Below are 24972 nucleotides of genomic sequence, written 5' to 3'. Positions count from 1 at the left end.
AGAAATAAGAAAAAATAAGAAAAAACACAAGAACACTGTGGAATGTAGAACCTTTCTTAAGATGTTTGGAAGGAATACACAGTTTAATAATGGTTTTAGAAATAATAACTATAGAAATTATGATAATGGTTATAGAAACCAAAATTCTAGAAATTATAATAATGACTATAGAAATAACTATAATGAATATAGAAATAAGAGCTTTAGAAACCAGAATTATAGAAATAGGAATTGGGAATTTAATGACAATGCTCAAATTGAAGAAAATTTTAATGATAATACTCAACAATATATGAGAAATGGCGCTCGTCCAAAAATTACTCAAGGTACTAATGACCCTCAGAGAGGTGCCCTTCAGGGGGGTGCCCAAGGAATATCCCAAACACAATGATGGTGCCCGGGGGGGGCTGGGGCACAGGAATCAGAGGATACAACCTTTGATTTCCCAGACCCTGATGTCCTACTACCCGTTGTCCCTATCCACTGCCCTCCCCATACTAATGAACCCCATGTTACCTTAAAAGTGGGTAACACCTATTATGATTGTCTATTAGACACCGGAGCTTCCTGGTCTGTATTAAAGAGAACACCTGATTTACAATGTTATTCTATTGGCTCAGAGAATGTAATGGGAGTATCAGGAATAACCCAAAGAGTTAAAAGACTTCCTCCTAGAATGGTGTCTGTAGGACCCCTAGAGGTACAACACTCCTTCCTTTTGATGCCTGACTCCCCTTTAAATTTGCTGGGGAGGGACCTTCTATGCAAACTCAGAGCCACAATAACCTGCTCCCCAGATGGCTCATTATCATTAGAAGTACCAGAGGAATCTTTAAATTTACTCCCTGTACTTCTCTCTGAAAACCAGGAGGCAAAAGAACCTTCCATTTTTGAAATACCTAAAGATATACCGGAGTCTCTTTGGGCCACATCTTCTTCTGATGTAGGCTTACTTAAATCTGCTGTTCCTGTGCAGATAAAAACTAAATCTAGCCCACCTCCTTCTATCCCTCAGTATCCCCTCTCAAAGGAGGCAATTGAGGGTATTACACCAGTTATTAACTCATTAATAGAACAGGGAATAATAATCCCTTGCAAATCTGAATACAACACGCCCATCCTGCCAATTAAAAAACCAAAAAAAGGACCCGATGGCAAGCACATCTATAGATTCATACAGGATCTAAGGGCAGTGAATAATCATGTTATAAAGAGACACTCCGTAGTTTCTAACATACATACTATTATTTCATCTATTCCTAGCACAGCTACATACTTTACAGTAGTAGACTTGTGTTCAGCTTTCTTTTCCATACCAATACATGAAAACTCCAGGCATATTTTTGCTTTCACCTGGAAGGGCTCACAATATACCTGGTGTCGGCTGCCACAGGGTTATGTCGAAAGTCCGAGCTTATTTGAGCAAATTTTGAGCCAAGACACAGACAATATAACATTTAAAAATAGCAAATTAATCAAATATGTAGATGATCTACTCTTGGCTTCAACAGATGCAGAAACATGTCAAGAAGATAGCAAACACCTTCTTTTGGAATTGCACAAAAGAGGACATAAAATCTCTAAGGATAAAGTTCAATGGTGTCTCCAAAAAGTAGAATATTTGGGATTCATCTTGACTGCGGGTGCTCGTTATATTTCTCCAAAACGAATTGAGAACATTCAAAAATTGAGTGCTCCTACCACTAAGAAACAGCTGAGAGCAATTTTAGGAGCAACAGGGTTTTGTAGACAATGGATTCCTTGCTATGGGGAAATCACTAAACCCCTTATAGCATTAACAAAGGATTCAGTTCCTGAACCCCTCAAATTAGAGCCTGAACACTTGTCAGCTCTAACAGATCTGAAAAAGGCTATCATGTCTGCCCCTGCTCTAGGCATCCCAGATTACAACAAGCCATTTACTTTATATGTGCATGAGCGAAGAGGAGTAGCCTCTGGTGTGTTAACTCAGACTTTGGGACCTTCTCAGCGCCCAATTGCTTATTATTCTGCCCAACTAGACCCAGTAGCAGCAGCAGCACCACATGCCTTAGAGGAGTAGCTGCTACAGCCTTACTAGTAACAAAAACCGTTGATTTAGTATTGGGATGTCCATTAACAATAATGTGCCCACATGAGATTGAAGCATTATTGGTAAAACATAGAACACAGGCATTCTCGGATCAGAGAATTACAAGGTATGAAATAACCTTATTAAATAGTGAAAATATTACCTTGAAACGCTGTTCAACTCTTAACCCTGCCACCTTGCTTCCAGATTTACCTACTTCAGGAGAACCACTACATAACTGTGAAACATTAGTGTCCATGGCAGAAAAGCCTCGAGATAATCTCTTGGACACTCCCTTAGACAATGCAGATCTGATTTTATTTACCGATGGTTCCTCTTTTATGAGGGATGGCATACGTTACACTGGAGCTGCCGTAGTCTCAGAATTTGCCACTGAATGGTCAGCTTCACTACCTTCTAACATTAGCGCTCAAGGAGCAGAACTCATAGCTCTAAAACAAGCTTGTATAATTGCCAAGGATAAAAAGGCAACAATTTATACAGATTCTAGATATGCTTTCGGCATTTGTCACTCAGTCGGGATGCTATGGCTCCAAAGAGGATTTTTAACCTCAGCTGGAAAATCCATAGCTAATGCAGAAATTATTAATGAAGTTCTTTCTGCTCTCAAACTGCCTAAAGCCCTAGCTGTAGTTCATTGCTCTGCCCATACAGGTGGCTCTGACCCTGTCTCTAGAGGAAATGACCGAGCAGATGCCGCTGCAAAACTAGCAGCCATAGAAGGACCTGGATTAATTTTAACATTAACAACCACTGATAATTTAAATTTATCACTCTCCTATAATGAAAAGGAAGTGGAAAAATGGAAACAAAAATTTAAAGCAAAACAAATTAATGGAGTATGGGTGTCACCTGAAGGAAAACCCCTGCTCCCTAGAAGTTTCTATAACCAAATTTGCCAATCTATTCATAAAAATGGTCATTTTGGCACCCAGGGCATCGTGGACTCTGTCAAGAGAGTATGGATAGCCCCTGGTATAACTACTGTAGCCTCTAAAGTATGTTAAGCCTGCCCTATTTGCCAGGCATATAACCAACATGCATATCGTGGAAAAGCCTTTGGGGGACGTCCTCTGGCTTACACACCTTTTGAACATCTACAGATAGATTTCATTACAATGCCAAAAGCTGGACGTTATAAATTTTGTCTAGTAATTGTAGATCAACTAACCAGATGGCCGGAAGCATTTCCTACGACCCGAGCCACAGCAGATTTTGTTGCAAAGATACTTTTAAAAGAAATTATTCCTCGGTTTGGCCTACCAGCACGTATTGACTCCGATAGAGGGAGTCATTTTACCGATTCTGTCTTAAATCAAATATATTCTTGCTTGGGGATAACTCCAAAATTCCATGTTCCATATCACCCCCAGAGCTCAGGCCAAGTGGAGAGGATGAATAAAGAACTTAAGACTATGATTGGCAAATTATGCACTGAGACCCATTTAAAATGGCCTGAAATTCTCCCTCTGGCCCTATTTTATCTTAGAAGCAGGCCTAGAGGAGACTTACATATTTCACCATTTGAGATGCTTTTTGGACATCCGCCTATACAGGCTAAGCCTTTCTCCCCGGCTTATACATCGCTATTAGGGGGAGATATTACTATTGCTTCCTATATACAGGGGTTACAGCACAAACTACGTGAACTTCATGAATCTGGAGCTGCAGTACAAGCTGGACCATTAGACTTTTCTCTGCATGACCTGAACCCAGGAGATAAAGTTTATATCAAGAATTTCAAGCGAACTGGAGCAACTGAACCTTCATGGGAAGGACCATTCCAAATATTATTAACTACTCCAACATCTATAAAGATTGGAGAAAGAGACTCTTGGATTCACTGCTCACATGTGAAGAAAGCATCTTCTGCTGAGACTGATTGACTCTATCCTATCATATGAATTGTGACTCTATCTTATCATAAGAATTGGAGATAATAATCCATAGACAAATGGATGCTGGTTTTTTTTCTTTCAAGAATATATTGAATTACTGATTTTTTTTCTTATTTTTTCTTATTTCTTTTCTTTTATTTTTTATCAGAATATTTGATTTTTTTTTCATTTTTGTACTGAAGGTACACATAATTAATATTAATATTTTTTTCCCTGCAGTAATACAAGTTAATATATATACTCTTGCTATAATATCAATATATGCCTAAAGGCTTTAAACTATGGGAACCTGTCATTTATTGATAAAATATTATAGGACTGTGATTAATGTTTGTGTCTGATTCCAGGAAAAGGGATAAAAACAAGGAGCACAGACTAAACCTGAATAGTGCCAATAGAGCACACTAGAAATATTAAAGTGAGACTCGAGGTTGCGACGCTTAACTTATGTTTAAGTCGTAGGACTTCCTTGTATCTACACTCTTTTCGAAGTACTCAAACAAGTACAAAGCTTGACTATCATGCTGGCTCCCTATATCCCTGAGGAAAAAAATCAGACAAGGGAATGACATTTCCCCATCAAAATAAAATTCTAATTCTTTCCTTCTTATATTATGGCAACTTCCTGTAGTCTTGGCTACAAATGGCTAAGTGAAATATTACTGTATTCTGTCCTACATACTTGTGGGATAGAAATTACTTTAAACTGGACCTATACAAGGCCTATTTTGAATTTTTCTTATGTTTTTGATTATTTTTCTATTCTTTTGATAATTGACACATACACCCCCATAACTGAACATTGCATTCTGAGCTAAACTTGATATATTTTTTTTAAATACTTACTTCAGGGGGGATTGTATTTTAATTTAAAATCTAAGAATTTTTGAATTTTTTTTGTTTGAGATTGTATTTTTATAAAAATCCAAGACTTTTGTTTAAGATTTTACTGTTATAAAAAAAATTTTTTTTTTTGTTCGAGAAAAGATCTTCAAGAAAGAAGCTTGAAACTTTTATATCCAGAGAATGAACTGTTGCAGAAAGATGCCAAAAACCTACACTTCATCAAGAAGATCAAGAATGAACTTTGGATGTGATTGATTGGACTGAACTTTTGATTGAACATTTATTGTAACATTTATGCCAAAAGGGACTGCCCCTAATTTGGCTTTCTGTCAATGCGCCTAGCAAACATTGGTTTTGCTTTCTTTTCTTTTCTATTTCCTCTCTCACTATTCTAATTTCTCCTAGAAAATTGAATATTGTATATATCTTTAGTTAGAAGTGAATTTAGAACTACAAAATGATTATATTAAATGATCAATGGGGAGACTAGTCTCCCAATGATCATCAGGGGGGATTGTAAACCTCAAAATTCCTTAGACTTATAAATGTTGGAAATTTCACCATTGGGATATTTCATACTTGGAAAATTTCTTACTGATAGTCTATTGGAATGGGAACTCCATTGGCATGGGAGGTTCCTTCTCTTCCCTTCTTAAGATTACTTTAGGACAGAAACCCTTTGCTGAACAATGGAAAGGACTTTGACCTATGCTTCAGCATAGAACAGGAATTTCTTTGAGTCTTGATTGATTTTAGAATTGATACAATGGAGATACTCCACCCTATTCAGTCCTAATAGGATTGAGTAAGGGCTGCAGCCTAGATCAAAATTTAATTATTCCAATCTCTACCATACTCAAGTTAACAGGATTTAGAAAGGGCTGGAACAAAGGAGTAAAGATTTAATCATTTGAAAAATATGACCTTCAACAGACATGTGCAAAAGCCAGAAACCTCTGGGCGGTCCTGGGTTAAGCAAGAGCCTCCATTGACAGGGAAATTGATGAAGAGTGATTGGTAGATGTGAGGACTGAGGGGAGGCAACTTGGATGGTGTCCTTAAAGATAGGAGGGTCTGGAGACTCAAGGGGGGAGGATTGAGTTTTTGGTCGGTGTGGTTCCTGGGCTCTGAGGAAGCTTGCTCTGAAGGAAGCTGAAGGTGGGGGCCTCTGAGACTGTTTCTCCATTTTGGACACGTGAGTGAAAGGGACTGATCTCTTTTCTTTGCCCCAGCTATCTAAGGGCTTGGGCCTTTTGGCCCAGCCTAAACAGAAGGGGTATTTAAGCCCTATTCCCTTCTCTCCCCTTTCTCTCTCTATATATATCTCTAATTCCTTTCTTGCTCCTATTGTAATTAAACTCCAAAAAAAGGCTGACGGCTGACTTGAGTTTTTCATTTAGGAATTACATAGCTGATTCCTTGGCGACCTTAAATTAATATATATCAGTCTTTTAAAGTGATTCCCTTGTAACAATACCCAGTGGAATCGCGTGGGCTATGGGAGAGGTGGGGGGGGGAGGGAAGAAAAGAAAATGATCTTTGTTTCCAATGAATAATGTTTGGAAATGACCAAATAAAAATTTAAAATTTAAAAAAATTTAAAAAAAGAGTGATTTAGAACATTTTTTTCACATGATTATTGTTAGCTCTAATTTCTTCATCTGAAAATTGCTTGTACATAGCCTTTGACCATTTGTCAATTGGGGAACATCTTGTATTCTTATAAATTTGATTTAGTTCTTTATGGATTTGAGAAATTAGACCTTTTTCTGAGAAATTTGTTATAAAATTTCCCCCCAGTTTGTTGTTTCCCTTCAAATCTTGGTTACATTAGTTTTGTTTGTGCAAAAGCCTTTTAATTTAACATGATCAAAATTATCCATTTTACATCTTAAAATACTCTCTATCTCTTGTTTGTTCATAAATTCTTCCTTTTTCCATAGATCTGCCAGGGAAACTATTCTGTTACCGTAATTTAATTATGGTATTACTCTTTATGTTTAAATCATATACCCATTTTGATCATATCTTGGTATAGGGCAATGATAGTGAACCTTTTAGAGACTGAGTACCCAAACTGCAACCATCACACTGCATGTGAGCCCCCCTGCCTTGCCCCAGACAGGGGAGGGAGGAAGTGCTCCCATTGGGTGGCTGATGTGAGAAGTGTCCTCAGGCATGATGGAAAGGGGAGGGGAACAGCCTCCTCCAGCATGTGTGCCATAGGTTTGCCAACATGGACATAGGGTGTGAGATATTGGTCTATATCTAGTTTCTGCCATACTGTTTTCCAGTTTTCCCAGCAGTTTTTGTTAAGCAGTGAGTTATTATTTCAAAAGCTGGGGTCTTTGGGTTTATCAAACACTAGGTTGCTAAGGTCATTTACCCTTGTATATTATATATCTAATCTATTCCATTCTATTTCTTAGCCAGTACCAAAGTGTTTTGATGATCACTGCTTTATAGTACAGTTTGAGATCTGGTACTGCTAGGCCACCTTCACAGTTTTTTACCATTAATTCCCTTGACATTCTTGACCTTTTGTTCTTCCAGAAGAATTTTGTTATTCATTTTTATAGTTCTATAAAGTACATATTTGATAGTTTGATTGATATGGCACTGAATAAATAAGTAAATTTTGGTAAAATTATAATTTTTACTATATTAGCCCAGCCCACCCATGAGCAATTAATATTTTCCCATTTATTTTGATTTTTTTTTTGCATGAAAAGTGTTTTGTAATCCTGTTCATATAATTCCTGGGTTTCTCTTGGCGGGTAGATTTCCAGGTATTTTATATTATCTAGAGGGATTTAAAATGGAATTTCTCTTTCTATCTCCTGCTGAACTTTGTTGGTGATATATGGAAATGCTGATGATTTATTTTGTATTCTGCAACTTTACTAAAGTTATTAATTATTTAAGTTAGTTTTTTATTGATTCTCTAGGATTCTCTAAGTATACTATCATATCATCTGTAATCCATTTCTGAAATCATCTCCCACATAATTTCTTATTGCACAATAGTATCCCACTACAATCATATACCATAGTTTGTTCAGGCATTCCCTGATTGATAGACATTAGAGAGGGAATTATTCTAACAATTCTGTATATATAGATTCTGAACGAAATACATGGAAGATAATCTCAAAGGGAAGGAACTGGGAGGACAAAGATGAGAACCAGGAAAGGCCTCTTGAATAAATTTGGGATTTGAGTGATTTTTTAAAAACCATCACCTTTTATCTTAGAATCAATACTGGATATTGGTTCTAAGGCAGAAGAGTGGTAAGGGCTAGGCAATGGGGGTCAAGTGACTTGCCCAGGGTCACACAGCTGGGAAGTGGCTGAAGCCAGATTTGAACCTAGGACCTCCCGTCTCTAGGACTGGTTCTCAATCCATTGAGCTACCCAGCTATCCCTGATTTGAGTGATTTTTGAAGTAAGCCAGGGAGGTCAGTAGTACAAGGTGGGGAGAAAGAGCATTCCAGGCATGGAGCAAAGGCACTCAGGATGTGAAGTGTTCCAGAGGAGGAATAGGAAGGTCTGTGTTGCTAGATCGTAGAGTATGGAATTTTCTTTTCTTTTTTTATGATGCTAATATCTTACCTGGTTCCCTTGCCAATGTAAACTCTTTCTCATTCTCCTTTGAAGCTATTATCCAAATCATATCCCCAAATTGTTGTTGTTGTGCAGTCGTGTCTTACTTTTCGTGATGCCATTTGGGATTTTCTTGGCAAAGATATTGGAGTAGTTTGCCATTTTCTCCTCCAGCTTATTTGACAGATGAAGAACTGAGGCAAGCAGGGTTAAATGACTTGCTCAGAATCACACAGCCAGTATCTGAGCTCAGATATGAACTCGGGTCCTCTTGACTCCAGGGCCCCACACTCTATTCACTTCTCTACCTGTGAATTTCCCCTAAGATCCTGTGTTGAGTCTCTTCTTATCTTTAGCCTTCTTTCAATTTGGTGACCTCTTCCATGTGTGGTTTAATGATCTTTTCTATACAGATGATTCAGATCTGTATATCCAGCCCTAGTCTCTCTCTCCTCTGAACTTCGGGTCCACATTGCTCACTGGTGGACATTTCAAACCAGTTATCTCAAACTAGATAATGTCTACAATGTCTACACCATCTTTGGCCCCCAAATCACCTTCCAGACTTTCCTATTTCTGTCAAGGGCACCACTATTATAGTCTCCCAGGTTCATCCTCTCACTGTCCTCAACTTCTCACTTTCCCTTCTCCCAGGAATCCAGTTATTGGCAAATCGAACCTTCCTCTTGAATATCCAGTCAGTTATCACTGGTGAGTACTTCCGGCAAGAAGGACAATGCCGAGATGATGAACTTGGGAGGTTTGGGGTTCAAATCTGATCTCAGGTACCTCCTAGCTGTGTGACCCTGGGCAAGTCACTTAACCCCCATTGCCTAAGGACCACTCTTCTGTCTTAGAACCAATACCCAGTATTGATTCTAATACAGAAGGTAAGGGTTTAAAATTTTTTTTAATATCTCCTTATATTTATACAGATTGGATCTCTGGATGGAATATAAACTTAATCGAGGAGAGGGATTGTTTTATTATTTGTGTTTGTATCTCCAGAGCAGGGAATATATCAGGTACTTAAATAAATGCTTTTTTGATTATGAAGCCTATGTTGTGAGGCCCCTTCAATCACTGATATTCTAGGGGACCTCCCAGCTTTGACCTGTTCTTAAACATCTGGCACTGCATTTTTTAAAATAAAATTTTATTGAGGTCACAAAAAAATGTCCCCAGTATCCTTTCTCCTCCCTCTCTCAGAAAGCCAATCCATATAACAAATATTTTTAAAGAGAAAAGAAAAAATTTAGCAAAATTGATCAAGTTGTTGCAAAAGTCTGAAAGTTGCAAAGTATCACCCTGGTGGGACTCCCATTTCTGAAAAGGGATAGCATGAAGGAGTCTTCTTAGATCTCTTCTTTGGGGGCCAGGCTTATTCTTTGTAATTTTGCCAACATTCCCTTTTGACTTTTTCTGTGGTTATTCCTTCCGTTTATATTGTGGCGGCCACTGTGTAGGCTGTTTTCTTGGCTCTGCTTACTTCACTCTGCATCACTTCATGTATATCTTTCCATGTGTCTCTGTGTAGATCACATTCATCATTTCTCATAGCACAGTAATACTCCATTATATTCATGTGCCACAGTTTGGTTAGCAATTCCGCAGTCAATGGGCATCTACTTTGATTCCAATTTCTTACTCTCACAAAATTGCTGCTACAAATATTTTAGTGAATATGGGAACTTTCTTCTAATCAATGGCCTCTTTTGGGCATAAGTCTAGTAGTGGAATCTCTAGGTCAAAAGAGATGGATAAAGTCCCTTTATTTTCTTCATTCCAAACTGCTTTTCAAAATGATTGTGTTGATTTACAACTTAGCACATCAATGTAATTAATTGTGTGCATCTTCCCACAACCCCTCTAAAATAGTGCTTTGTCTCAGTTGATTTTCAAGGTGAAAGATGAAACCTCAAAGTTGTTTTGATTTACATCTTTTCTGTTAGGGACCTGAAACATTTTCTTCATGTGATTGTTAATAGCTTGCTGATCTTTTAAGAACAATTTCTTCCTATCCTTTGAATGAATTTTGGTCAGATATATTTAATACAAAGATATTTTCCCATTGATTGCTTCCCTTTTAATCATAGATACATTAATTTTGTTTGTGCAGAACCTTTTCATTTTCATGCAGTTAAAGTGATTGATTTTATCTTCTGTAATTGATTCCATCTCATATTGGGTTAAGAATATATATCCTACCCATAGTTCAGAAAGGCATATGATCTCTCCTTTTAATTTTATGGTGTGAGCTTTATTATTAAGGTAACGAACCTGTTTTGAATATATAATGTGACATGCTGTAAGGTGTTGGGGACAGCCCAATTTCTCTGGCTCTGCCTCCTTACACATGTCTACCCACCTGCCATTCCTTATATTGGGGGGTTTTACTCCCCCAAGAAATCTGCCCAAGAGGCACCACTCATCTGTTCCCAAGCTCATGAGAACCCTCCAGGAGTCTGCGGCTCCAGGCTTCATGGGGGAAGGCCAGCCACCAGGCCTGGCTGCGATGACCATGAGGCCAGCAGGAGAACTCGGCACTGGGAACCAGGAAGGGATACAAGAAGAAGACAAACATCAATAAGAGTTCACTCATTTTATTTGCTTTTCCAAGTGTTGGTTGCAGGTCATACAGAGTTCAGGAAGGCAAAATCTGAAAACCTGAGTCCCTGCTCTGAGTAACACAACATTGGTTTGACAAGGCACTGCAGAGAAAAACCGCGCAGGAGCAGCTCCCACAAGGAAGAAGCTGCCTAGCTGCCCTCTCAGTGTCAGAGAGAGGGAGGGGGGAGGGAGAGAGGGAGAGAGAGGAGGGGAGAGATAGAGAGACAGAGAGAGAGAGAGAGGGAGAGACAGAGACAGAGAGAGACAGAGATAGAGAGAGAGGAAGAGAGAAAGAGGGAGGGAGAGAGGGAGAGAGAGAGACAGAGAGAGGGAGGGAAAGACATGGAGAGAGGGAGAAAGAAAGGGAGAAAAAGAGACAGACAGAGAGAGGAAGAGAGACAGAGAGATGGAGAGAGGGAGAGGGAGACAGAGATAGAGAGAGAGGAAGAGAGAAAGAGGGAGGGAGAGAGGGAGAGAGAGAGACAGAGAGAGGGAGGGAAAGACATGGAGAGAGGGAGAAAGAAAGGGAGAAAAAGAGACAGACAGAGAGAGGAAGAGAGACAGAGAGATGGAGAGAGGGAGAGGGAGACAGAGATAGAGAGAGAGAAAGAGAGACAGAGAGGGAGGGAAAGGGAGAGAAGGAGAGAAAAGGAGAGAGAGAGAGGGAGAGAGAGAGAGAGAGAGAGAGAGGGAGAGAAGGAGAGAAAAGGAGAGAGAGAGAGAGAGAGAGAGAGAGAGAGAGAGAGAGAGAGAGAGAGAGGGAGGGAAAGGGAGAGAAGGAGAGAGAAGAGGAGAGAGACAGTGAGACAGAGACAGACAGGCAGAGAGAAGGTCCTGGGTGTCCTGATCAGCCTAAGAGAGCTAAGCAAACCCTGAGAATGTGGAAGAGGAGGAGGAAGGCCCCTGAAAGGACTTGGCTTCCACAGAGAAGAGCGGCCTTTGAGGATTCCCCATAAATCGTGGTGGAGGCCTGCAGTCAGGTGAGGGCCGGAGACCCTGGGGCTGGGCCGGAGGCATTTGAGTCTGCCTCTGGTTCCCTGCAGCCCTGGGCCAGGCCTGGGAGCGCTGGGGGCATGTCTGGGGAGGAGCTCAGCGCCAGACTTCTCCGGGATGCTCAGGCAATCGAGGGCAGCAGTGATAAAGGACACTTTCTTCTCCATCCCCTCCCAGGGTAAATGGCCTATCTTACCCAGGAGAGACTAGGGCGTGTGTAGGGGAAGGCACTTCCCTGGGAAAGCAAAGTAAACATTTTCGCTGTCAAAAGCAATCAGCTGATGCCCCCAAGGGGGGGCGCAGAAGGCAGCCCTGGGGGACTTGGGAGCACACGTGACCGGCCCTCTCTAGGGAGGGGTCCCCTGGGTGTGGACGGCTGAGGCCAAGGTGGCTGCTTTGGTCAAGTGGTTGTGGTGGCCGTTTAGGGAGAGAGGAGGGGCCGGGGACGAGGGAGGCAGGAAGCGGCCCTGGAGGGGGAGCCTGGGGCCAGCTGGCTGGGCCCCAGATGGAAAAGGCCCACTATTGTTTCTGCTCCCCAGGGAGACACCTGCAGCAACTGCGAGTGCACCATTGTTTCAGAAACAGGAGAAAGGAGACTTTCACATGTCTTCGGCCTTGAGAGAAAGCTGCCTGGGAAGCCCCTTCCCCTCACTGCTGGCGGAGGGCCTTCTTCCCAGGTAACCCGCCCGAGTGCACGTTTCATCCTAAGATCCTGGACTGTGGCCTGTCGATCACAGAGGTGGTACCGGGCCACTTGGGGCATCAAGGTAGAAAATAATTCAGGCTATTAAGGAAAAAGGAACGTATAAAAAAGCTCTCCTGGGGGCCTGGCACAGGGGGCCAAGTGGCGCTTGGAGTTATTGTGTTTTCCGTGGGTTCTCCCAAAAGGACATTCTGAGATTTGTCTCGGTGCCGGGATAGGCCGGAGCGGTATTAGGGAGCCACGCACCGAGAACCCGGGCCAGTGAAGAACGCCTTCAGGAGCTGCCACAGAACAAGGCTCATTTGTGGGATGTTGGGAGGGAGGGGTGGCAGGAGGGGACACAAAGGAAGTCTTTGGGGGTATTAGCAGCAGCAGTTACACAGGGGACAAGGAATAAAAAGCGCCCCTGGGGGGAGGGCTTGGAGTCGGAAGGACCTGGATTCAAATGTGACCTCAGACACTTCCTAGCTTTGTGACCCTGGGCAAGTCACTTAACCCTGCCTGGCCCTTGCGGCTCTTCTGCCTTAGAACTGATACTGACAGAAGGTAGAGCTGTTTGTGTTTTTAAGCCACCTTTCAATTGGGTTTAGAAGAGCCCCACTCTGCAGGTTATCCCTTGGGTTCAAGGGCCGTGGACATTTTTTAGAAAGTATAATCTTCACAGTTTGACTCTTCCTCTCGAGGTTCTATCAGAGTTCCGGGATGGGAGCCAGAACTGGGTTCTAGCTGCTACTCTACCAATAACTTGTGGCCTTGGGGGAGCTCCATCTCCTCAGCGGCCCAAAAAGAGGGGGTTGAGGTCCCCTTCCAGATGGGACGCTCCAGGATTCCCTGACGGCTCTGGCTCCTTTCCAGTTCCTGCAGGCTTTCTTCTGATCCGCCTGGATCTCGCCTCCCCTCCCTCCGGCCCTCTCTGCACCCTCGAGTCTCCCTGTGTTAACAGTGATTCCCAGGCTCGCTCTGCCAGACACGGGTCGCCTCTGGGAGCTGCCAGGGCTTGAAAGCTAGATTTATTTGTTTGGAAAGTGTGCCATGGGGCTCCTTTTTGGAGGGGCGGGGCCTGTACTCTGGACAGGCTGGAGAAGAGATCAGGGAAGCGGGTGTCAGAGCTCCACAAAAGGGCGGAAACGACACTGAAAGGGAAACTCCAATCAGATAGAACTCCAGGCTTCTCGAAGCCAGACACACATGTCAGGACTCATAAACAGTCCTAGCTGAGGCGCTAGTAGGTATTATAGTAGATAGAGTACTAGGCCTGGAGGCTCTGGGTTCAAATCTCGCCTCGGATACTTCCTAGCTGTGTGAGCCTGGGCAAGTCACTTAACCCTGATTGATTGCCTTAAAAAAAGTCATAAAGTAAAACCCAGGGGAATTGCATGTCATGGGGGGGGGGGGTGAGGAGGGGAGGGAAAGAACATGAATCATGTAAACATGATGTAACATGTAAACATGAACCATGGAAAAATATTCTAAATGAATTAATTAAATAAAAATTTTCAATTAAAAAAAGTCCTAGTTGAGTGGAACTAGCGTCTGGCTCAACTCTTCATCTTAGAGACTGGGTCACTGATACCCAGATGGGGAAGAGACCTGCCCGAGGCCACAAAGCATATTGGTGGCAGAATGAGGACCGGAATCCAGATCTCCCAATGACCCAAGGTCCTGTCCAGAACACTCTTACTTAGATCTCCCGATTTAGTCCCACACCTACAATCGGTACCCAATTCCTGGCTGCCCAGAGGGGGCAGTCTAGCAGACTGGCAGAGAGAGTCATACTCTTAAGGGAAGTAAAGACTCATCGGCTGTCTTCTGAGGATCCCCCAACTCTTCCTTCTTTGACCTCCTCTCACTACATTTCTTTCATCTGTCTTTCACATGCCACGACAGTTGCCTACTTCCTGGAAGTCCTCTAGGGAGCCTTCTGGAGCCCTCTATAGCTCCCACTGACCCCGGCTAACCCAAACTTCACTCCTCAGATCATCCCTGTCCAAAAGCACCCAGGGGTTTGTGAATCTAAAATCAAAGCAAGAGAAAAATGTCCCTTGTAGGGACGTTGAGGCTGTGGCTACTGAAACAGAGAGAAATGACGAGGTAGAGATGAATGATTGAACCAAAGGAGAAAATGAAAAAGTTGGCAATGATGAGTGAAATGTTTAATTTAAATCAGATTAAATAAAATGAGCTGAATACCACAATGACTGTGATCGCTATACAAAAATTCACTAAGGACAAGATATGAGCCCCATCTCTACAGATGGGCCTCAGCTACTTACTTACTCAGTTGAAAAATCAATGATTATAGAATAATTTATAGTTCTAGTAAATAAAATCACACAATGCTTTAAACATGGATTGGAAATAAAAACCAAAAAATAAAATAAAATAAAACAAAAAGAACCCTCCCCCACCCCCCGAAATGAGCAGAACCTTGGAGAGAGGGGAAGTTTTCTATCCAGAGACAGGTTGACTGACACAAAATGTGTTTGAGAAAAGTCCCCCAAAGGCTATCTTGTTCAGGGCTGTCCCTTCTCCCTGGATTCCTCCGCTACTTCTCTCCCACCTGCCTCACACTCTTCCCTGCAGGTAGTGCCAAAGTTCATGGCCTCAGAAGACATTCCAGAGTATTCTCCCTCATCTACATTGAGATTGACTAGTCACAAACTCCACAAACATCCTGTTTATAAAAAGCTTAAATAGGAGAGTTTCCAATAGGAAATTGTCGACTTGCATACACACACACACACACACACACACACACACACACACACACACACACACACACACACTCCTCACACACTCCTCTAACACTTCAGGCTACCAGGCCAAGAACTCAGACCTTGCCCAATCAGACATGTGGCTACTTCAGGATGGAGAGCGGAATGGGGAGAGGAGAGGGCTGCCTCCTGGGAGAGTGTATGGTGATAGGTCAGACACAACAAAGTGGCAAGATGGCCCCATGGAGCTGGAAGGCATGGGAATGCCTGGCTGTACCAAAGCAGCCCCGAGACTGGAATCTGGTAGGCGCTGAGGACTCTTTCCCAGACTTCTTGCTCCACTCAGCACAAAGCTCCCATTCCTGTTCCTGTTCCCATTCCCTGATCCTTTTGGAGAGAGATCCCACCTTCAGAATGGGTATGTTTTCCAAAGGTTCTGCGGCTCAGGAAGTAATAACTCAATGTTTATACAGGACTTTCAGTTTGGCAAAGCCCTTCACAGCCATGATCTCGTTAGAGCCTCACAACAGCCCTGTGAGGTAGGTACTACAGGTATTGTTATCCCCATTCCTAGAGGAGACAATGGCCCTTGGTTACTCAGCTAGCTAGGAAATGTCAGAGGCAGGATTTGAACTCAGGTCTCCCTGGTTGCAAACGCAGCCCTTCAAGCACTAAGCCATATTGTCTCCGAAGGAAGAGAAAAGAAGAGAAACTGCTCATGCCCTCAAAAAAAAAATCTTGCATTTTTCCTTCATTAAAAAATATGTTTAAAAAGGAATCTGATGCTGGGAAATGCTGATATGATGGCTCTCAATGAGTCCAACTCCGGCATCTTTCACATTTAGATAATAAAATCATATTTATCTGAAAAAGAAAAAGGCTTGGAAAGGAAAAGGTGGGATTCTTGAGCAGAGGCCGCTGAGATGTGGCTATTTTCAGGAGTCGCTGGACTCGGCTTTTGTGTCTACGTGGCTTCTACGTTGTCTATGTCTGTACAACATAGCTCAGCAATGCCTGGTTTCGCTTTGGCCCACAGGGACTCTGGTCATGCTGTGTGCTGCCCGCTATTGCACAACCACAGTCACAGGCCACTTTTTGTGGATGGGGGCAAGCTGGAAAGCCCAATGCTTGGCTCCCTTCCTGTTCTCTTGGCCCACCTCCCCCGCCAGGGTCCCAGAGGCTCCTGCTACCCTCCGGTCTCTTCGCAGCCCCTTCCCCCAACCCCACTGGAGGCCTCCTCAGGTCTGAGGTGTATCCAAGGAAGAGGGAGGAGGCTGCTAGGTTTTAGTGCTGCCGGGAATCCCCTTTGGAAAGGGTCAAACGTAATGCAGTCATCAGCAGTTCTTAAACAGAGCCCCTATCACGGACCCCCCCTCAGTCCAGAGAGGGGCAAAGCAGAAAAAGAAGAGCCCATAAAGAAGCCCTGCAAAGGTGGGCGGTTGGGGCGGCCTGGAAGGCCACAAGGCTAGGCGAAGGACACAGCTACGGAGGCCCTGGAGCTTTGGGTTGGTTGGTTTGCTTGAGCTGGGCGAGCTGCTGGGTGGGCTCTGCTTTGGGAGCCACACATCCCGCTCCTGCACACATAAATCAAAGCCTTTTCTCCCAGGCCACACAAAGCCTCTGCTCTGGGCAGAGGTGGGGCAATTGGCAAGGAGGGCGCCGCGGGGAAGGGGAGGCTCCCCTCCACGCTCTGGGCAGCTGGAAAGATCGATCTGGCCCCTCTCAAGGGCCCCCAGACAAACAGTGGGGCTCAGAGCCACCTTGCTGGCCTGAACCTTCGGGGCTGAGGGAAAGAAACGGAAACCCAGCTTCGGAGAAAGCCCCAAAGCAACCCCAAAGAAGCCTTTGCTGTCTCATGTTTGACTCTGAGCCCCAAAGGATCATGGATGACTCAGCGTGCGTCTTCACGCAGGCTCTCCCGAGCGGCCTCCAGGGGGGCCCCTCTTTGACTTTACACAAAGCCTGGGCCGGCCTTTGAGATGAAGGCCAGCCGGGCACCACGGGGAGGCGAGGGGCGGCCATCCCCCAGTTTCCCCTTAACCAAACGCTCCGCTTCCAGATGTCAGGCCTGACCGTCTGGACCCCAGCATGTAATCGAGTCTGCCGATGCCACTGGACTAATGGATAGACTCTGCGGAAAGTTTGGCCACTTCAGGAAACAGAGTAACCGGTTGCAGGTGGCTTTCAAAAAGGAAAAGGAAAGGAAAGGAGGAAGAGAAACCTTTGCCCCTTTTCGTGAATCACCTTCACGGGTGCCAAGGGAGCATCAGAGAAATGGAGCAAAGCCGAGTTTGTGTGCCGGCGTGTGGAGGTCGCGGCCCGCACGGCAGGGCTGGACGGCATACCTGGAGTCCTCAGCAGGGGACGGCCCCCGGGTGACCGTGAGCATCCGCCCGGCCCGCTCAGTGCTGGCCGCCGTAGCTGATCTGCTCTTCCGAATGCTCCAGCATGTCCAGCATCTCCTCGATGATGACTTGCAGGGCTCTGCCCAACTGGTCTGCGTTATAGGGTTTCCCGAGCGGAGGGACGTGCACGAAGGCGGACCGGCCGTGGCTCTGGTATAAGGAGGTGTAGTAAGTGAAATCGCACAGGTACCTGCGGTGTGAGGAGAGGAGGGGGGGCCAGAGACATACCAGAAGACGCTGAGTGAGCACAGATGGAAGCCAACCACGACAGGGAACTGCAGTGACCTTAGGCAGACTGGAGCCCTTCAGGGGGGTTCTTGGGGTGCCTCTAAATGGGCTAAAGGATGACAGTATTGAGGGGGTCCCCATACACGCTACAGCCACCGGGCTATTTGAACATTTCTATGGATACTGTCCACCTCCCAGAAATACACATAGTTAATTATTCTGGTCCTCACGCTTTTCGTTTCTAGTCTCCACTAGATGTTAGAAAAAGCCTTCATGACGCGGCCAGGTGCCTCAGTGGATAGAGAACCAGGTCTGGAGTCCAACTCTGGCCTCCCACACGTCCTAACTTTGTGACCCTGGGCAAGTCACTTAACCCCAATTTCTAGCATTTTTTCGCTCTTCTGCCTCAGAACCAATACTAAGTATCAATTCCAAGACAGAAGGGACGGGTTTGTTATATTTTTTAAAAGCCTAAAAAAGAGAGGACTTGGACATAATTACTGTTTCTAATAGTGTATAGTCTTTGGGGCAGGAAGGGGAAGGGGATGAGCATTTATATAGTCTACTATCTACCAGGCACTGTGCTTTACAAATATTATCTCACTTAATCTTCACAACAACTCTGGGAGGTAAGGGCTATCATTATAAACCCCATCTTACAGATGAGGAAACTGAGGCAAACAGAGGTTTAAGTGACTGGCCCAGGGTCACAAAGCTAGTGTCTCAGGATGGATTTGAAATCAGGTCTTCCTGACTCCAGATCCAGAACTCCAGCTGTAGTAGGAGGAAGAGAAATAAGACTTATTCTAGTTGGTCCCAGAAGACCAAACTAGAAATAATGAGTGGGAAATGCTGGGAACTGGACTTTGGTTCCTTATACAGAAGTTCCTGACCAATCATAGCCATCCCACAATGGAACAGATTGATTCAACAAGAAACAAATCTCATGCTCTTCATATAAAGACTGTAAGACCATCTATTAAGAACATGGATAAGGGGGCAACTGGGTGGCTCAGTGGATTGAGAGTCAGGCCCAGAGGCAGTAAGTCTTGGGTTCAAATCTGTCCTCAGACACTTCCTAGCTGTGTGCCCCTGGGCAAGTAAGTCCCTTAATTCCATTGCCCAGCCCTTACTGTTCTTCTGCCTTGGAACCAATACACAGTATTGATTCTAATGTGGAAGGGAAGGGGTTAAAAAAAAAAAAGAACATGGATAAGAGGTAAGGAGGGTAGATGAGAGAGTTACCAGGAACCTTTTTAAATCTAACTCTGTGATTCTACCAAAAAAAAGGAGTGGGTTGGTTTTTGAGGACAAGATCAGCCCTGGGACACCCGATGAGCCCCAACTTTCCAGAATAAAAATCACTAAATCATAGCACAGGGTCTTGAGAAGTCATTTGGTAAAATACTTTTTAAAAAAAGGTCACAGCCCTTCCTCCAGCCCCAGCCCTTGCAGAGGATCCATCATACCTGCCGGCATCCTGGGATATGGTCACTGTGACATCCAGACCCAGGGTGGTCACTTTCTTGCAGACAGCATCCATGTCAATGATGGAGTCAATATATTCTGGCCCATCCTCTACGCAGCAGTGGGAGCCAGGACAGAAAAGGCAGTTGTCCAGCCCTTTGTATCCGTTGTTGTGGCCACATTTTTCCAAGGTAACTGTAGTTGCCATGCCAGACACCCCTACATGGACTACCAGCTGCAGAGGAATGATGCACTTAACAGTGATGCGAACTAGAAATATTTAGACATATTTATCATCCTTTGCTTCAGTCTGAACCTGAGGAAATGGCTCGAGTGAGTAGCAGGGCTGGGGCAAGTGTGAAACATGCACAGGATCCCCAGAATGCAGCTGGTTGGTCTTGCCTTGCTAAGTGGAGGAGGCCATCAGATGCATCATGGAGGGTCAATTTGTTAGGAGGCCAGGCAGAGTCTTTCACCTAGGAATGCATGGCAGTAGCCAGCAAGCTTGCCCAGGCTCAAGGTATGCGGAAAGGGGGCTAGTTGGTCCGCAAAAACAAACTATGTCAGCTTCTAGGATTCGATTTGAGATAACCTAAAATTTAGACTCTGGAACTTGGTTCTCGGTTCTTTCCAAATTGTCTGGTAAGTGCTACTTAAAATTCCAGTCTCTGGATATATTACTGGTAGAATTACAAACGGATGCCATCTTTTTGGAGAACAATTTGGCAGGATGCAAGAGTTATAAAAATAATTATACTCTTTGACCTCTTTTTGGGAGTATGCCATAAGAACAATAACACAAACAAAAGCACCAACCGTTCAACAATAGACAACATTATTTATAGTTGAGAAAAAACTGGAAAAAATGAAATGTCCAACTGAAAAACAGATGAAAAAAACCTGACATGTTAAAGTAATGGAGTACTATGATGCGATGAAGAATGGCTGACATGAGGAAGACACATGAAATAACAGATGAAGGAAGCAGATTCAGTGACCAAGACCAGTGGCTACGCTTGCATACAAAGGAACATAGAGACAAGGCTGGAGCGAATCCCCAGCGAGGAAGGATGGGGCCACGGGGGTCTGCCCAAGAGACACCTAGCTATGACACAGCTCAGCGGGTAGGACAGGCCTTTCGAAAGCCTCGGACCTCCTGCTGACACCACACATCTGTTAGGGGACCCGTCCTGGATTCACATTCAGAATGCTTAACAATGACCAGAAGGGCTGAAAGGAAACAGGATTTGTGGTTCCAGTATAAATCTTAGCAGATCTCTTTGCCATTATTCCTGGAAGTCATAATCTAAATGAATGCCTCTTCCAACAATATCCCAGAGCTTCGTCACTTCATCAACAAGGGAATCCCCCTCACCAATGTCAGACTGCAGCTTTTCTACGACACAGTAAATGATCTGGGACAGTTGCCGGGGCTGAACAATTCATTCATCTTTCGCTTTATCTCGTGATGCTTTCCTGCATTTGGGTAGCCCTGGCTTCCAACGACAGACAGACGGTTCACTACTTGGTCTGCACACAAAGCTTTTCCAACATGGTGGGACCTGCTCGGGCTTATGCTTTGCTGGCAAAGCCTTTGAGAACTAGTAGAGGGAGCCATGCTCTGGCAGGCATGAAGCAGAAATTAGCTGTGCCCTTCCCAGCCAAGGCATCATGAAATAGGGGCACTGCAGCCCTTGCTTGGGTAGGGGAAGGGATGTCTTTGAGACACCTTCTCGCACTTCTTCTACATGAACAGTTGCCACCATGCTTCACCCACAAACCGGAATGTGTTGGGAGTCTGAGAGAGAAGAGGGGTGGGCCTTCAGTGCTGGGTGTGAGAGATGGGATACGCTCCAGGCCACTGCTCCTCTAATGGCATGGAGAATCGCTTGCCCATGCCCAGCTATTGCAATGATGCTGCAAACTCTGGGCCCTGGGGAGCTGCGGTTAGCATTTGCACAGGACTGAATAGTGAAGCGTCTCCGGACTGTAGGGATCTGGGGATGATCTGGTGGAGGTGGGTGGGTGTGGGCTGGGGGAGAGGGAACCAGCTTTCTCACTCACCTGAGGGCTGTGTTTTTCCCACAGAGCAGGTATGAGCCTCTGGACTGTTTGGTATTCCACAGGAATTTCATACACATGAAGGTCAACACTGTCTCCCAGGCCCAGTTTCTCCAGCTCCTGAGAAAGAATGGAAACAGTTAAAGCAGGGCTCACCATTTCCACAAAGCATTTTGGATGGAGAGGGAAGAGGCAACAGCAAATATCTTCCAGGAGCTACAGAAATGGTCCTCAGTTCTCAAAGCTCCCAGAAACAAAGGCATTAGAAATACTGGACAAACATTTTTTTCTGAGGGCAGAGACCCCCGTGTTCCCATCCTTTGTCCCTAGGTATTCCTTCAGGCCTTGTCTCTGTTTCTTTACATACACTTGTAGCCCAGCCGTCATAGTCTTGGCTTCTTTCACCTGTTATTTCGTAGGTCTTCCCAGATTTCTTTGTATTGTTCCTTTCTAGGGAACAAACACTGGGTTTGGGTAGGTCTAGAGAGCTAGTGGGGTCCCCTCCAACTAAACTCTGTGATTTTCTAATGACCTAATCAATTCTTCTTGGGAAATACTGAATCGTACCTCATGGGCAGGCAGAGAGGCAGGAGGGTCAGAGTGGACTGCATCAGCCAACACTCAGGGAGGACACATTCGGGCCCTTTGAATACCTGAGCGGTTGTCAAAGGAGGGAGGGTTTGCTTTGATTGGCCTCAAAGAGTAGAACTAAGTGTGAAAAAAGCTCAAGAAGACTCAATGTGAGCTTGCCCCGTCTGACCTCCTACCTTCTTTGGGTCAGACACTGCCATTCCTCATTTAGCCAGGTTTCCTGGCTTGACTATGCCCCCTCCCTCCCTGCTCCCAGCCTTCACATCCATCCTCCCCCCTCTACTCACACACATCTATCACCCCAGTTTCAGGTCTTATTACCTCTTGCCCAAAGCACTGTGACAGTCTCCCATTTCTCCCATCTCCCATTCTCCACACAGCTGCCAAGTGATATTCCTAAGCATCCCTGGGCATGCCCCCCAAAGTGTCGCTCCTCCAGAAATTACAGTGGTTCCTATTGCCTCTAAGACCAAGGCTTGGCACCTAAAGCCCTTAGCAGTCAGGGTCCTATCTACCTTTCCAGGCTGATTTCCATACTATTTCCCCTTAGTTCTGGCCATCCTTTACATATAATATTCCATGTCTAGCCTCCACACCTTTGCAGGCTGTATCCCTTGTGCTCCAAGAGGCTGAAGCATGTACAGTAGCCACATCCTGGTAAAACTCTCTTTCCAGACAGGCTAAACCAGGTTGATAATTTAGGGGGATGCCTGCTCCAAGTACGTGAAGACTTCCTTGTTCCAATGTCCATGAAGGCCGCAGAAGTAGGCACTGTGGAATGCCTAGAGCTTGGTCAGACACTGAAGATGCCAAGGTCATTCACTGCATTCCTGTCCATCGCCAGTCCTTTCGACTTTTGTCTTGTCACTGGACTTGGATAAGAGGAAGAGGGAGCAAGGCCGACAGTTTTGTGCAACTCTACCTCACTTCAATTCAATTAACTCAAAAGTTAAGACATAATCCCATGATGTCATTGGTCCTCTTTGAAATGATGAACAATAACAACAATCCCCTACCTAGAATGTGTCCTAGTTCCCTGCCACATTCTGCTCAACCTCCACCTCTGGCATGAAGCCTCTCCTCATCTCCCTAGTTTCTTCTTCCTCCTTCTCTTTCAGGAGTTACTTGATGTCTCTCTGTTCATGTTGTTTCCCCTCAAGCAGGATACAAGGTTCCTTTCATTTTCATCTTTGCATCCTCAATACTTTGTATAGAGCATGGTGCACAGTAGGTGCTTCATATGTGCTCATGAACTGGTTTGTTCATGTTAGACTGATCTTACTGTTCTCTGCCCCTTGGACTTCCTTCCTTCTTTCCTTCCTTTGTTCTTTCTTTCCCTCTTCCCTTCCTTTGCTTGCCCTTCCTTCCTTCCTCCCTCCCTTCCTCCCCCTCTTTCTTTTTCTTCTTGAAGTTTTTTTTTTTCCAGACAATTCCTGCTCTCGAGGAGCTCACATTCTAATGGGGGACACAACACTTGGGGGAAGTTATAGTTGCAGTTCAAAGGTCCCATGGGTCCTTACAATACAGCAGCTAAGCAGATGTCCTTGTCTCTCCTTGAATGCCATTCAGGAAGTCTTTCTTGAACTCCCTGATGGTTGTAAGTGTTCTTCCCTCATCTCCAGAAGAAAGCAGCCCTTATTAATATATTTCCCCCTCTGTATCCTTTTATTTCCTCCTACCAGAAAGCAATTTCTTATAACAAAGAATTATTTTTCCAAAAAAAGGAACCCTCCCCACTCCAATAAAGCCAATCAGCATAACTGAAAAAAATATGACTTTGTGAGTAATGTGGACCCTCACCTCTTCAGGGTGGCAGGAGAAAATGTCTTCCCAATCACTCTTTTGGGGTCAAGTTTGCTCTTCATAATTTTGCAACTTTAAATTTTGATTATTTTGTGGTTGTTCTTTCTATTTATATTATTATTCACATAGTGCATATTGTTTTGCTGGCTGTTCACTTCACTCTGCGTTCATTCCTGTAAGTCTAGACCTCTCCTCATCCGTCAAGTTCATGAGTTTTTATAGCCTTACATTCCATCCGTTACATTCATGTACCATAGTTTAGCCACACCCCAATCAATGATATTTATTTTGTTTTCAGTTCTTTGCTGCCACAAAGATGTCTAAATATCTTAGAGTGTATGGCTGGAGCCTTTCCTTTTATCAACAAACCTCTTGGGGAATATGCCGAGCACCGAATGTTTGTTGAATTAATATGAACCAGATACATCCAACAATTTAAGACCTTCTATAATGTGGCTCCCAGTTATCTTAGGGACCTCATCTCCCCCTCAATCCTAGGTGCTCCAGTCAAATGAGGCTACTCTCCATCTCTTGAGCTTTTCCTATTACCTCCTATCTCTTCTTTTGATTATTTGATCTTCCATATATGGATTAGGTATGTCTCCAGTTGCCCAATTTCTACTGAAGTCCTTCCTTCCAAGTCCCACTTTGATATCACCTCCTCTTTGATATCACCTCAAGCTTTCCTTGACTCCCTCAGGTGAAAAATTAAATTTACTACAGCGTTTGGTCTCTCCTTTGTGCTTATCTCGTACTCTTTTTAAAATAAAGATTAAGTAAAAAGAAAAATCTCAAGAACTAATAGAGTCTGAGAGCAGTAAGGTGGATCATTGGAGAGAGTGCTGGTCCTGGAGGCAGGAGGTCCTGGATTCAAATTTGACCTCAGACATTCTGTGACCCTGGATAAAGTCACTTAATCCCAATTGCTTCGGCCTTACTGCTCTTTTGCCTTGGAACT

General features: G+C 44.2%; 1 protein-coding gene across 2 annotated transcripts in view; it reads right to left on the bottom strand.

The window, feature by feature from the left end:
* Window positions 1-14876: 14876 nt before the first annotated feature.
* PGPEP1 (pyroglutamyl-peptidase I) overlaps window positions 14877-24972 on the bottom strand; it is a 61859-nt gene continuing 51763 nt past the window's right edge. For both annotated transcript variants that reach the window (XM_056822124.1, XM_007489233.3), the window contains exons 3-5: window positions 21624-21740; window positions 19562-19794; window positions 14877-18054 (exon numbers count right to left, since the gene is read on the bottom strand). In XM_056822124.1, coding sequence (XP_056678102.1) covers window positions 17862-18054; window positions 19562-19767 — 399 coding nt within the window. In that variant the 5' untranslated portion in view covers window positions 19768-19794; window positions 21624-21740 and the 3' untranslated portion in view covers window positions 14877-17861. The remainder of the gene's footprint in view (window positions 18055-19561; window positions 19795-21623; window positions 21741-24972) is intronic.

Source organism: Monodelphis domestica, chromosome 3 (assembly GCF_027887165.1).
Source record: "Monodelphis domestica isolate mMonDom1 chromosome 3, mMonDom1.pri, whole genome shotgun sequence".
Classification (NCBI taxonomy): domain Eukaryota; kingdom Metazoa; phylum Chordata; class Mammalia; order Didelphimorphia; family Didelphidae; genus Monodelphis; species Monodelphis domestica.
The sequence above is the reverse complement of the archived record's forward strand: the minus strand, read 5'-3'. Positions and strand labels throughout refer to the sequence as shown.